The sequence below is a fragment of the Falco biarmicus genome, chromosome 7, assembly GCF_023638135.1.
Source record: "Falco biarmicus isolate bFalBia1 chromosome 7, bFalBia1.pri, whole genome shotgun sequence".
NCBI classification, from domain to species: Eukaryota; Metazoa; Chordata; class Aves; order Falconiformes; family Falconidae; genus Falco; species Falco biarmicus.
In genome coordinates this window covers 30,384,357-30,397,052 of record NC_079294.1, presented here as the reverse complement: position 1 = coordinate 30,397,052, position 12,696 = coordinate 30,384,357, and the positions used below count along the sequence as shown (strand labels likewise).

Genomic DNA, 12,696 nt, shown 5'->3' with positions numbered 1-12,696 from the left:
TTTTGGATCGTACATTGCCAGAAAAGAGATGTTGAATTTAATAGAGAGTATACATAGTAGCAACCCGAAAATGTGTCAGGTATAGTTACCAATGTTCAGTGTGGGTTTTATATAGTCTTTCAGACCAGTATAAAAGCTCTCATAACAAGGAAAATTAACCTGACATTTCAAAAAACTTCTCCAAAACTTCACATATAAATTAAACCTTTTGGAGTTTGGGGTGAAACATCTCATGGAAAGGGTTATGATTAAATGTTTTATACAATGTGTATGGCCTTCATTCTTTCTGTGATGGTAAATTTTTTATCACTTCTACAGGTTCAGTCCATGCCACATCAATAGCAGCTTCCAGAGTGGAGCAAGCACTATCCGAGGTTGCTTCATCTCTGCAAAGCAGTGCCCCTAAACAAGGTCCCCTGCATCCTTGGATGACTCTGGCTCAAATATGGCTTCATGCAGGTAATGTGAAAGTAATATTATTTCTTGTTCTTTCCCCTCCCCTTGCTAGCCTAAGGACTTGCAAAAATCTGTTGGTTTCATTCAGAATCTGTTATCACTAACAGATCAAACTTTTTCCAGTTGTGTGTGTGGCACTGAGGCAAGTCAAGAAATAAAAAGCACATTAGAGTTGCTCATGTCTAAGATCATTTATGTAAGATAAGGCAGTAGTTTTATTGTTTTACTTCATGCTTATATTCAAGAAATCAGTGCTGTGTTTCTTAGCATTTTCATTTACCTATTTTGCATTAACAGTTTCATTGTGTGGAAGTGATTACAGGGCAGTGGCTCCCAGTTATTAATTAGTGTTTTAGAGAAAAAGCACAGAAGATTGGAAAGAGCAAGCTATGATAGTGATTAATAATAGTGATCTCATTTGGGGTGGAAGGGCTCCTCGAAAGCAACACAAATTAGAACAAGACAAGGTCCACCGAGACGTAGTGCAGTCACCTGTCCTGCATTGTGCCATCATCAATTTTAAGTACTTAGAAACCTTCACAGACAGCCCTCCACAGTAACTCTTAGCATCTATAATGCTGATAATTTCTCAGCCTTCTGTGACAGCTAGTTCCACTGCTTATTTTCTGGGTTTTGATTTTTGCTGGTCATGTCTTGTTGCTGCTTATCCAACCCATGCAAGTGACTGCTGCTGTTTTTTCTACAAAGGAGTCTGGACAGTCTCTGCTGATTCCTTTTTAGTTCACAATATAGGTTTGCATACATGTTGGTGGTCTGCTGTTGCAATCTGCTGCACAGTCCACTTTCCATCCCTAAAAATACCTATCTCAGCAAGCATGGTCTTTAGGCCATATTCTTGATTACCAGCAGGAGGAAGCATGGGTGGGAAGCAGGAGAGAGTTGGGTTAGAAAATAAACTAAAGTGTTAAAGATCCAGTGGAAGGACACAACAAAGTACAAAGAGTACTCTGATTCTTTGCACATGGGGACCAATGAAAAAAAAAATGGCAAGAGATGAAAGAGAGCTGCTGTCTGCCTTCAGAGAAGATCCTGCAACCTGAAGTCTACTTCTTCTCCGCTTTGGAATGATCCTGTTCCTGATACTTCTGCTGGTGATTTGTGCTGCATTTCAGAGTGTTTAGGTATCCTGCTATTCAACTATTTGTCCTGCTACAGTAAATGCCCTGAGCCTTGAGAAAGGAGCATCCTGTAGGAACATTCATAATAAAGTTTTCTCTCCCAGAAGTACAATACAAAACAGATACTCTGGAAGGTGTCTTCATCAGTATATATGGGTTACTTGCATAGAATACAGCGATAAAATTACTTAACGCCTGCCTTACAGCACATGTTCTTTAAATAAAAGTGAAGATTTACCACTGGGAAATCACTTCCTTTTTGAGACTCATGCCATGTTTAACTGTTTGACTCCCTGTATGGTTGTGCAGTGTTTTACTACTTAGTGTGGGCGGTGTGTGTGTGTGAATCTTTAACAAACTTTAAATCTTAAAATACAAAAATTCAGAATTACTCTTCCCTGTAAGATTATAGAGACATGGAAAAGTTACATAAATATGTTCTAATACATGCAAAACTTAGTGGAATGTATTTACCCAAACTAATACATATGATGTGAAAAGGAGAAAATGCTTGTTCTTCTGGATATAGTGTCATTCCAGCTGTCATTAGTGCAAATGAGCATGGCATTCGGTTCAAAGAAGTTGTTGCACACAGTAACTGGCCTGTAATTTTTCGTCTTAGGTTTATTAATGGACTGTTTCAGCCTTTCATTTCTGGGCATACAGTGTAGAGATGGAGTATCAGGCTAGGGCCTGAAATAAAGTAACTTTTGCAATTAGTACATTCTCCAGTGCCTCACTATTAAAAACTAGACCTGTCCCTAAATGATCAATTGCTGTGATCATCCTTTGAGAAATGCATCAAGGCTGAACTCAGTATTGCTATGCAGTTTGATTGGAAAATATATTGGTTTCTCAATAAAATGCCAGAAGGCATTCTTGGTGTTCTCTAGGTGGAGTCACTGAGAAGAGCACAGCAGACTTGTCACCTGGTTTCTCTTCACACTGCTGCTCCCCTCTGAGGTTTTACTACAAAGTCTGCTGGCACTTGCCAGTTTTCGGCAACTGATGTATTTGAATTTGCTGTGTAGGTTTTTAACATTTTCATTCAGTTTGAAGTCATTATCTCAGAACAAACAGCTCTTCTTCAGTTTCAGAAATGTCTTTAATGAGCTTTCATGCTTAACAACTAGCCACAAGCCCAACTTTCTATTTATTCTTTCATAGCTTTTCAAAAAGCGCATTGTATGTTCTGTTGGGGTGGTGGAACTTCTGGTAGAGAAAAAGAGAGGTTATTTTTAAAATAAATATAATAGCTTTAAACATAAAGGAATTATTTTGTTTAGGTTTAATACTTTTAGGAAGGTCTGATACTAGCTGTCAAGTTTCCGTGCTGCAGTTAGTAAGCAGCACAGCAAGATTTAGTATCTCTTACAGTAATGTAAGACTAATTTATAAGCAGTTTTGCAGCCTCTGTTGGCTAGTGTTAAAAGCCATTGCTATCGTACTTGTTTCCCCTCAAGGAATACAGAATTTCAACTGCAGTCTGTTAAATTAGGCAAAGTCTGCTTATTTTTCAGTCTATTATTGTTGTAGCAGATAATAATTTTTAGTTTCTGCATATCGATTGCTAATAATTACAGCTTTTACTTAGTACCTTTTACAGTCTGTGTAAATTATATTTTTACTAACTGTCTTTTCAACAAGCAGCTTGGGAGTGTTTATTTGAAACTATATTTCAAGTCTGATGGTGCTGGAGAAGAGACAATAAAACCAGGAGAGCTCAAATAGTTTGCATTTTAAAAATGTAGTGTATTTTCTAGTTGCTAAAATCTTGTTTCTCATGTAGTACTATTGACCATGTAGCTTTTAGAAAAGCGCTCAAGAATGAAGTACCCACAGCAATACCAAAATATTTTAGGGTTTAAAAAAACCCCAACTCCCATTACAATTCATATTTTTTGCTGTATGTCCAGCTCTCAAATTATGGCTACAACTTGCTCTTCAGATTCTGCCAACAGTTAGTAAAAGTAAAATCCTAGAAAAATGTAATTTCTCCCAGATTTAGATTTTTATTTCCAAATTGTATGCCTTCAGTATCTTGCACGATTGCTATTCTTTAGTTATAGAGTACCATCTCTGACTAGATGAGATGGTTTTAGGGAAAAAAGAAGTGTTGCTGGATCTACAGTTTCATGTGTTAGTTCTTTTTGTGGATGAGACATGTTTCCATAAAAATGCATTTCATTAGTTTCTAAAAATATACTGCATTAATCCATACATCCACATGGACAGACTATTTATGTTAGGTAGAATGTGTTCTGTGAAACACTTTAGTCAACTGAGGAGCAAAATAATGCTCTTCTGGTAAAAAAAATATGTTCTCCCATCAATAGGATTAGGTCTTAGAGGAAGAAAATAATTCATTCCAGCAACCCTACAAAAAACAGTTAAAAACATAGAAAATGAGTAGGACCTTTAAACTGTGTTTGCTCACCAACTGCTACTGCAAGTCCAGGTTTTGTTAGTCACTGTTATGAAATGATGTTGATGAAAGTAAGTATGGATGTTCATAGCAGGTGTCACCTGGAATATACACTCTGCTGTACCGAAGCTGACTAGTTAGGGATACTGTTAAGTCTGTCTGATGCAATTATCTCGGAAGAAAGCTGCTTTAAAGACATTCAAGCATCAGTCTCATTCAGAGTTTTATGCATAATCCCAGATCCACTACTGTAGTGTGAGATCCTGATCTGACAGCCTGTAAACCAAGATGGGTGGCCTGTACTGTACAGTGAGAAGCACGTTTTGAACTAGTTCATTTTGCTCTTTTGATGGAGCATTTTGATTTAAACCTTAATCTATAAGGCTTTTGTACAGAATGATACAATAGAATGCATTTATATGATTATTTTGAGGCTCAGTTTTTCTGGCGTCTATACCAACATTAAAAAAAATGGATAACTCAACCCAGAATCTTTAATATTTTTTTCTTGCATTTAGTATCTCTTTATTTCCCCCTTCTCCCACTCATTCAGCAAGAGATTAAGATAATCCAGCAGGGTACTGAAATAGCAGTCTTGAAGAGTGTTCTAAGAGCTATTGAAGGCAAATATTTCTTCTGTTGTTAATTGTTAATCACTTACTGAATGAACCCTTTTTTTCCTGTATAGTCAATGTGATTTAGACAAGTGTGTGTCAGGCTACTCAAGTGCTTTCATCAGAAGTGATTTATGTTAAATTAAATATAGCTTCTTTATTATTTTTTTTAAAGCTACAGAGTTACATGTTCTTAGCTTCTAGAGGATATCTTGGATAAAATACTTGGAAATATGAACAGATTTTGTTAAATCAGAATGCTGATTAAGGATTTCACATATTCTTCTAATTTAACCAGGAAACTTTACACCAAATAACATATTTCTTTTAAAGTGCTCTGAAGTATGAAAGTTACCGCTTTCATACCAGACTTGCCATTTAGTGATCAGTAGCTGGAACAATTACTACTGTTTCCTTAATGGGTGAAATGTAAAATTCAGAAAACCCTGTAATTAGTTGTGTTCACTTACCTACTGTAAGGTTCTCTGTGTGCTGGTTTGTGTTGGGTCTTCTTTTCTGAAATAGTACTGGAATACTGGCATGCTCGTATCTTAAAAATAAAACAAAGATGAAAGAAACCCAGATTTCAATTAAAAGTAACAAACTGTAAAGAGTTATCTGGTGTTTAAAACAGCTATTTAGAGGTTCAAAGTCCTGTTACATTTAGAAAAGCAACTTTCCTAAAAGAATAATTAGCTTAAAATAATTTATGTAATAATTTCTCTTGAGATGCAAAACTTTTTGAGGAAAATAGTCTTTGTTTAGAATTAAGCTATTTACAAATACAGCACATGTAACAACATCTAGTCATGGTACAATGAAGTAACAGTCATTTATTGGTCCTCACATTTCTTCCACAGCTGAAGTCTACATAGGAATTGGGAAGCCTGCTGAGGCCACGGCGTGCACCCAGGAGGCAGCTAACCTCTTTCCGATGTCGCACTATGTTCTCTACATGAGAGGTCAGGTGGCTGAACTTCGTGGAAATATCGATGAAGCCAAACGCTGGTATGAAGAGGCCTTATCTATTAGTCCTACCCATGTGAAAAGCATGCAGAGGCTGGTAAGTCTTGAGTCCACACTCGTAAGAGCTGTTGTCTCAACTGATAATATTATGTTATGGAATCTTAACTTGGTATGGGTAACCCACAGTTTTGGATCTATATTCTTATTAGCAAAATAGCTTTGGAAACCGTCTTTTCTGGGTTTTTATTCTCTCTTCTGTGTGTATTGGGACATAAAAAAGATCTGCAGGCAACAAGACTATTTTGGTCCTGTTAACAGAGACTACAGAAAAGCAAGTCATTCTCATCTGCCTAATGCTCAGTGCTGTTGGGAAATAAAGGTGGCTTATGGTAAGAGAAGAGTTGGATACTGTAGTCTACTGCTACCTAATGCCAAATTAAAAGTTTAATTCTACATGTTGGTTGATTACCTTCATGCTATGTGATTTCTTGGATTTTTGAAAAGTAGGGAATCAGTCTTGACCTCAAAGGAATGTGTAACTTCAAGTACAAAGATGCCGTCCCCAGCATAAATACCTAAGTTTGCTTATATACTTCATATATACATACATACATGTATTCCGTGCTTACTATGTTTGGAAACCTACTTTCTTTTTTTAATCTAGTTTTCCTCCAGATAGAGGAGAGCAGAACAGCTGTAATCAGCTTCTTACCCAATCTTTTTTTTTTTTTTTCCCAGAAGTAGAAGCTGTTTTCTGCCTAGGTGCTTATGAATTATTCAGAGAAATTTCTTGTGCATCCCTGAGGGGAACATATGAGACAAAGGATCAGATAGGAAGGCAGCACAGGGAAAGTTTTTTGTTCCACCTTTTCAGCATTTCAAGATATTTGAGCCTGCTGACAAATGCCAAAAGCTTCCTTTTTCTGAGGAAGCAGACAGTCAACCTAAAGCAGTGCAGCTCAGTGAAATTGAAAGTTTATGTCTTTCTGGGTATCTTTTCGCCCCTCTGAATCAACCTTTGAATAAATAGTTTGTAAACACGCAATGCTTTTTAGAATGACTGAGAAATTAGCTGCCTTAAGAGGCATGTGACATGAGAATTATTGTGCTTCCGATCTGGGTTCCCTTTTTATGAGCTTTTCAGCATGAGTGCAAGCTGGAGGGTAACTATTCATTTAATCAGATTGGCCAGTCCTTTATAAGGATTCTTATAATTTAAAATTTTGTTTTTAAAAGCCTACCTTTTTTTGTACTAAGATGTGTTGAATAGATGCTGAGACATTTATGCTGCTTAAATACAGATATTAAGGATGTATGCCATAAAAATACTTGCCTATGTAATTCCATGTGAGAAAAAAGCACAAGATTCTGTGTCCTTCTTGTCTTTTGACTGTTGCAAAAAGTATCTTGAGGAGGAAGTTTACTCTTGCCTGTGTGTATAGATGAGTATCTGTATATCTCAACACTTTGTTTACGTATATTTAACAATTTATTATAAAGAGATACGATCTCAGTGGCAGCGGAATTATAGCAACAGCACTGTGGAGGTACCAGCCTCTATAACAACAGCTGAAACATTAACTTGTAGTATTTGCAGTCACAATTCTAAGTTCACGATCAGTTTATGAACCACAGTTATGTGAAAAAAATACCTTCTTTTCTGTGATTAATTTGTTATTTTAAAATTATTTGATATTTTTTTTAGCAATGCTTAGAAAGCAGTATAAAATGGTACTCTTTCAACATAACAGTTACCTTAGAGCTTAGATTTATTTCATAAGCCTTGATGAGTTTCTTTTATGGGCAAATACAAAGTATAGCTCATAGTAAGTTTATGTATAAAATGCAACAAAAAGGAAATAAGATTTGAGGATGGCACAGGTTCTAGCATGTAGCATAAACAGCCCTGCCTGTCAGAGTAAAAGTACTTGAAATGGTTGAAGCTGAAATCATTTTCTAGGATTGTTTTTCTTTTAATTAAAATTTTAGAATGAGTGACATCTGACACTCAAAAAAATTCCTGATGCTAGTGGCTTAGAAATCTGGATCTTTGATTTGAGATATTATTTGCAGTTGTCCAGAGAAGAACAAAAACTAAATAAAATGTTCAGATTTGTATGAACAAGAATTGCTTATTGGCAGTAATTATTATTATTCTTTTATAATCCATCCATGATACATCACTCTGGTAAGAAGGAAAAAAAAAATTAAACTCTGAAGCTTTAATATCTTTCAATATGACTTTTTGGCCATACCTCTCTTTAAGTACTTATTCCTGAATCTACTGTTTCTACACAGAAAAAAACTTATTAATCTAAATTACTGAAGAAATGTGTGAAGAAAAACTAGGAAGTGTAGTCTTGTGGCTTGAGAACTGATGTGCTTTCTCCTGTGAGTTGCAGCGTGTCCTGTGCTTTGGAGTTTCTGGGCGGACTCTTGCATTTGTCTCAAGTGCAGACTCCATATCCTGTTAATGTGACCATGAAGACATGGTCTTTGCAGTAGTCTAATGTATTGTCTGGGTGTAGTTACCTTTTATTGGCTAGTATGATCTGTTAAAAGACTGTATTTGTCGAAAATTGCAATTTTCTAAAGGAACAAGTTATTATTAATAATGCTGCTGTCTGTAAGGTCTTCACTGATTTATTCCTGTTTTAAAGATGTACTAAAATGAAAAACAGGAGGAAATGGTGTGAAAATGGGAGCAGTTCAGAGGGGTGGAAGAGATGTGTTTATCAACAAAATGATAATGATAAATGGGAGCGTTTGGGGGAAGAGGTTAACTCTTGCTGTATTTGCCTTAGTAATGAAATGCCTAAGACAGCATGACATCAAATGGTGGTGGCTTGATTCACAAATAAATGATAGTTGGCTTAGCTGTATTCTTTTTAATTAAACTCCTTGGGAAATGGAACTGATCGGGTTATACTGTTACATTACCTAAGATACGAGATATTCTAACCGGAGACTTGGCTGCAGGGGGCAGTGTGTTGGTGTTCATGCTCCCGGCTACCAGTCCCTGCTGAAACGCTGGGGTTTTTATTAATTAAATCAGCTGAACAACTAAACTAGTTCTTTCAAAGAGAAATGCTGTTAAAATTCTCTTTAGTTCCTTGTGCAACTAAACTATTCCTCATACAGTTAATGCTTAAATCCATACATTCATTCACTGTATTCAGTTAAGCAATTCTCATTTTAAGATCTGCCTTGTTCCCAGGTGCTATTTGGTACCGTTTGTCACTAAAAGAAATTTTCTCCAAGCCCGGGGTTATACTGGCTTGCTATTTGGCTGGCTCTGACTGCTCACAACTTGTCAAGAGCAAAGCAGTAGCCTGTCAGCATCAATGAAGTGTACTTCACAGGGTGCAGCAGCAATGCTTTTGAACAAATGCAGGGTCCTTTCTGGTTTTTAACGGTTGTACAGTGCACTCAGGGAAAACAACACAAAGTTGTGTTCTAAAGGTTTGAAATACTTCAGTTTGTGTTCTGTGTTTCAAATCGCTTTTTATAACACCCAATGAAATCTAAAATTTTCTTCAGTTACTGAACTGAAAAATGATTTGCACTTCAAATGAATGTCATATATACTGGATTGTCACCTGCCTGATTTTGGCCAGAACAGATTTATTTGAACAACTTTCTCCATTCTCCCTACCCTTTATCATCACCTCCAGATTTCTGCATTACTGCTGCCTTCCTGCTTTTGTCATTGTTTTCCTCCCCTGTGAAAAAAGAATAAACAGTCCTTTATCTCCTGCAGTCAGAGTGCTGTTGTGGAAAGTAGCCCTTACTGCTGATGTCTGGAAAGTCCTGAAACAGGCCATCATTCAGTAACGCCTGAAATGGCAAGGAGTATTTCAACCTATTGTCCAGGAAACAAATCTGTGTATTCTCTCTCAGGCTGAAAATTTCTGATCTGAATGTAGCTTTGACATGAAGTAGTTTTTCCAGCATCTGTATATCATTATAATCCTAGAAGACTAGTATTAAGTAATTTATCATAGTACTTGCCAGTTAATCCTATTAGTAGTTTAGCTTCTAAGAGTAGAAAACTCAAACAGAAGGGGAGAAATTACTTATCCAAAATTACTCATGTAGAAGTTAGTTTTCAAAAAGCATTATCTTAAAGAATTACATTCCACACACCACACTGTTAGATATCTGTTAGTTTCCTATTGTTATGCAGAACTAAGTCAGATTTTTTAAGGCTTAGATTAACTATATGCGCTTTACTTCTCAGTTACAAATATATTGTTATTTATTTCCAACTATATTGACTTCTCACATTTTATTTCAGCCCAAGGACACTTTGCCAGAAAGAAGCCTGGCAGTAGTATTGGTAGCGTGTGCTTAAGAGCCTGTCAAGGATGAGCTGACCGAAAGAAAGGAAAAGCAGAGAAGACTTTAGGAATGTCAGTTCAGGCCCTGTGTGAAGGGGTCAGGGGATTTAAAGAAGAGAAAGACCAAAGACAGTCACCCAAACTAACTTTTTTCCTGCAGTGAGGCGGTATTCTCTAGTATTTATTCTTCCTTTCATAACAAAGACCTCATCTGGGGAACATTCACTAACTCCAGGCTCATCCTAAGCATAGTATACTGGTTCTTGTGGGTGGTTTGTATGTAACTGTCTACTGTAGAGCTAAATGCCAAATCTCAGTGCTCATTTGACTCACTCTCTGAGTCCACCCCTACGTACACAGTTGTTGAAGAAGAACGGAGAAATAACGGAAATTGGTTTTGTTAGATTTGTTTGTAAAATATTTGCCCTTCAGAAACTTCAAGGCTATTTCATAGAAACTAGAGAAAGCAAAACATATGTCCAGCCAAAATCTCACCACTTTTTAGAGAAAGCACTTTACTGTGATTTGACTGCTGTCACATATTTTTCAAGTGGTTGTGTTCTCTACTCTTAGAAAACAATGCCAGTTCTACTTGCATGTTAAACTGGAGCATTCAGTTCAAGCGTCTCAAGGACCATTTCAATACAATTTAAACTCTTCACATGCCATGTGGCCTTGAAAATATTATTTCCCATTTTAGCCTTACAAGAGAAAACCATCGGTGCTTAGTGCAATAAAAAGTACATAACACCAACTTGCATAGTCATTAGCTTTTGAAATACAATAGAATGTGAATCAAGGTGAATAATCAAGAAAGTTTGTTTTTTCCCCGCTTGTTTCAAAGTTACCGCCGACTGTTTTTGAGCTCAAGAACAGCTGTTAAGCATTTCATACGGATTCACATCTTAAAGATTACCATTGGAGGAAGATCAGTAAAATTTCTTAATTCCTGGATGCTTTAGCTGAGTTTTACCGTGCTCTTTTAAAGCAGACCTGGTTTTGTTTAGTATTTGACAACAAAAATTGCTACAAATTTGAGTTTTAACTAGAATTTAATTGCTCTTTTGGAAACAGAAAGTGACTATGGGAATTTACTGCACTGATTTTGTTTATAACGTGAAACGGTGAGCTCCCATTTACCCAGGCAGGACTGTCTATGCTGATGCTCTGAAAGTGGTATCTTGGGGCTGATGAAACATAGGGCCTACTTCATAAAAGACTTTCTCTTCACATACCCTGTATTTACTCCAAATGGCTTAAAGCAGCTGTAGCAGGAGCAGATCTCTCAACAAGAAATACCTCCACTCTTGGATACTTTTCACCACCTGAGAGTGAGCTCTACAAGGACTCTTCAACAGGTTTCAGCTTGTCTGGGCTGTCCTCAGCCGACAGCCATTATGAAAGGGATACTGCAGCTGGGCTTAAATTAGTTGTTTGGTTTAGACAATCTGTGAATATCTGAAGATGATAAGGTAGTCTGTGTGTAGCATACACTGTTCTTGCACTGGACAGAACTGGAGTAATGATGGAGAATCTAAGCTATTGGGGTGTAGTATTTATTGGGAGTGTAGTAGCAATGGTTAAGGCAGCTTTCTGCAACTTTTCTTAAGTGTTTTTTACATAGATTTTTTTAAATTAACTTCCCTGAAATTTCTATTTGAAAGAGAGTTTCTCTCTGAATTGAAAAGTGGGGGTTTTCTTTCTTTCTTTTCTTTCTTTTTTTTTTTTTTTCACAGAGGGATTTTTTGCCTGGTATGCTCAGCTTTAACTTTCTGGTTTCGTCTGTTTTTGTGTTATCTGTGTAATAGATTTTTCCACAGTTTATCAATTCAGGCTCAGCTTGCCAAAAACCATTTTATCACTTCTATTTGTTCCCATTTTTAAAAATGGAAAATGAATTAGTGGTAGATGCTGGCAGAAGGAAAGGATGCTTTGGCTACGGTTACTCCTCTTTATTTGGCAGGTCACGAGTCATTCCAGTGTTTTTATTGTATTGTGTGGAACTGATAAAATTCCACCCATCAGATAATTCATCACAATTTGCTGTTGCAGCAGATCAGTCTATAGTGTGCAGTATTACTCCAAAGTTACTTTTCTTTGCTTAGAAGATTTTAAGAATCTTTGTTTTCAATATTCAAAATACAAGTAGCATTCATTTCAAGCTTTTGTTCATGTTTTATAGCATTAAGTCTTTGAACTGGGTCCTGTTACCAAAACTGAGCTATTACCAATTCATTTCACATAGAGCAAGTATGGGTTAATTATCATAATTGGGTAGGTAGCAACCAAGTGTCACTTCAAGTTCAGGGAATAAAATCCATAGATCACAACAGCCTAGCCTGGATCAGAGGTTTGCTTTTGCTAGACATCTTAACAGATCATCTGAGGAGGGATTCCCTGCCCTACACTGTCCGTTTCAAGTAATTGGCAGGCAAAGGGCTGGAGAACAAGAGTGCAATCACATACCTTTTGCATAAAGGTAACAGTATTTCAGATAGGTGTGTAAGATAGATCCACTTGCCCAGATAGTCTGGGGAGTCTCACATATGTGGACATATTTAAAATCTGACAGCACACAACCCTCGACAATCCACTTGAGGTGATTCCACTTTGAATTTGGATGTAGGTCCCTTCCTACCTCAGTCATCTTGTGATTCTAGGAGTGCCAGCAAGACAACCTTTGTAGATAGAGGTAATGATTTCTGTTAGACAACATGATGGGAACACTTGTTTGCAGACAAAATAGTTGCAGTCTT

General features: G+C 36.8%; 1 protein-coding gene across 1 annotated transcript in view; it reads left to right on the top strand.

The window, feature by feature from the left end:
• The window catches only part of TTC7B (tetratricopeptide repeat domain 7B), a 144,519-nt gene that overhangs the window by 108,597 nt on the left and 23,226 nt on the right, over nucleotides 1-12,696 (top strand). The window contains exons 18-19 of the mRNA XM_056346639.1: nucleotides 319-459; nucleotides 5,495-5,697. Coding sequence (XP_056202614.1) covers nucleotides 319-459; nucleotides 5,495-5,697 — 344 coding nt within the window. The remainder of the gene's footprint in view (nucleotides 1-318; nucleotides 460-5,494; nucleotides 5,698-12,696) is intronic.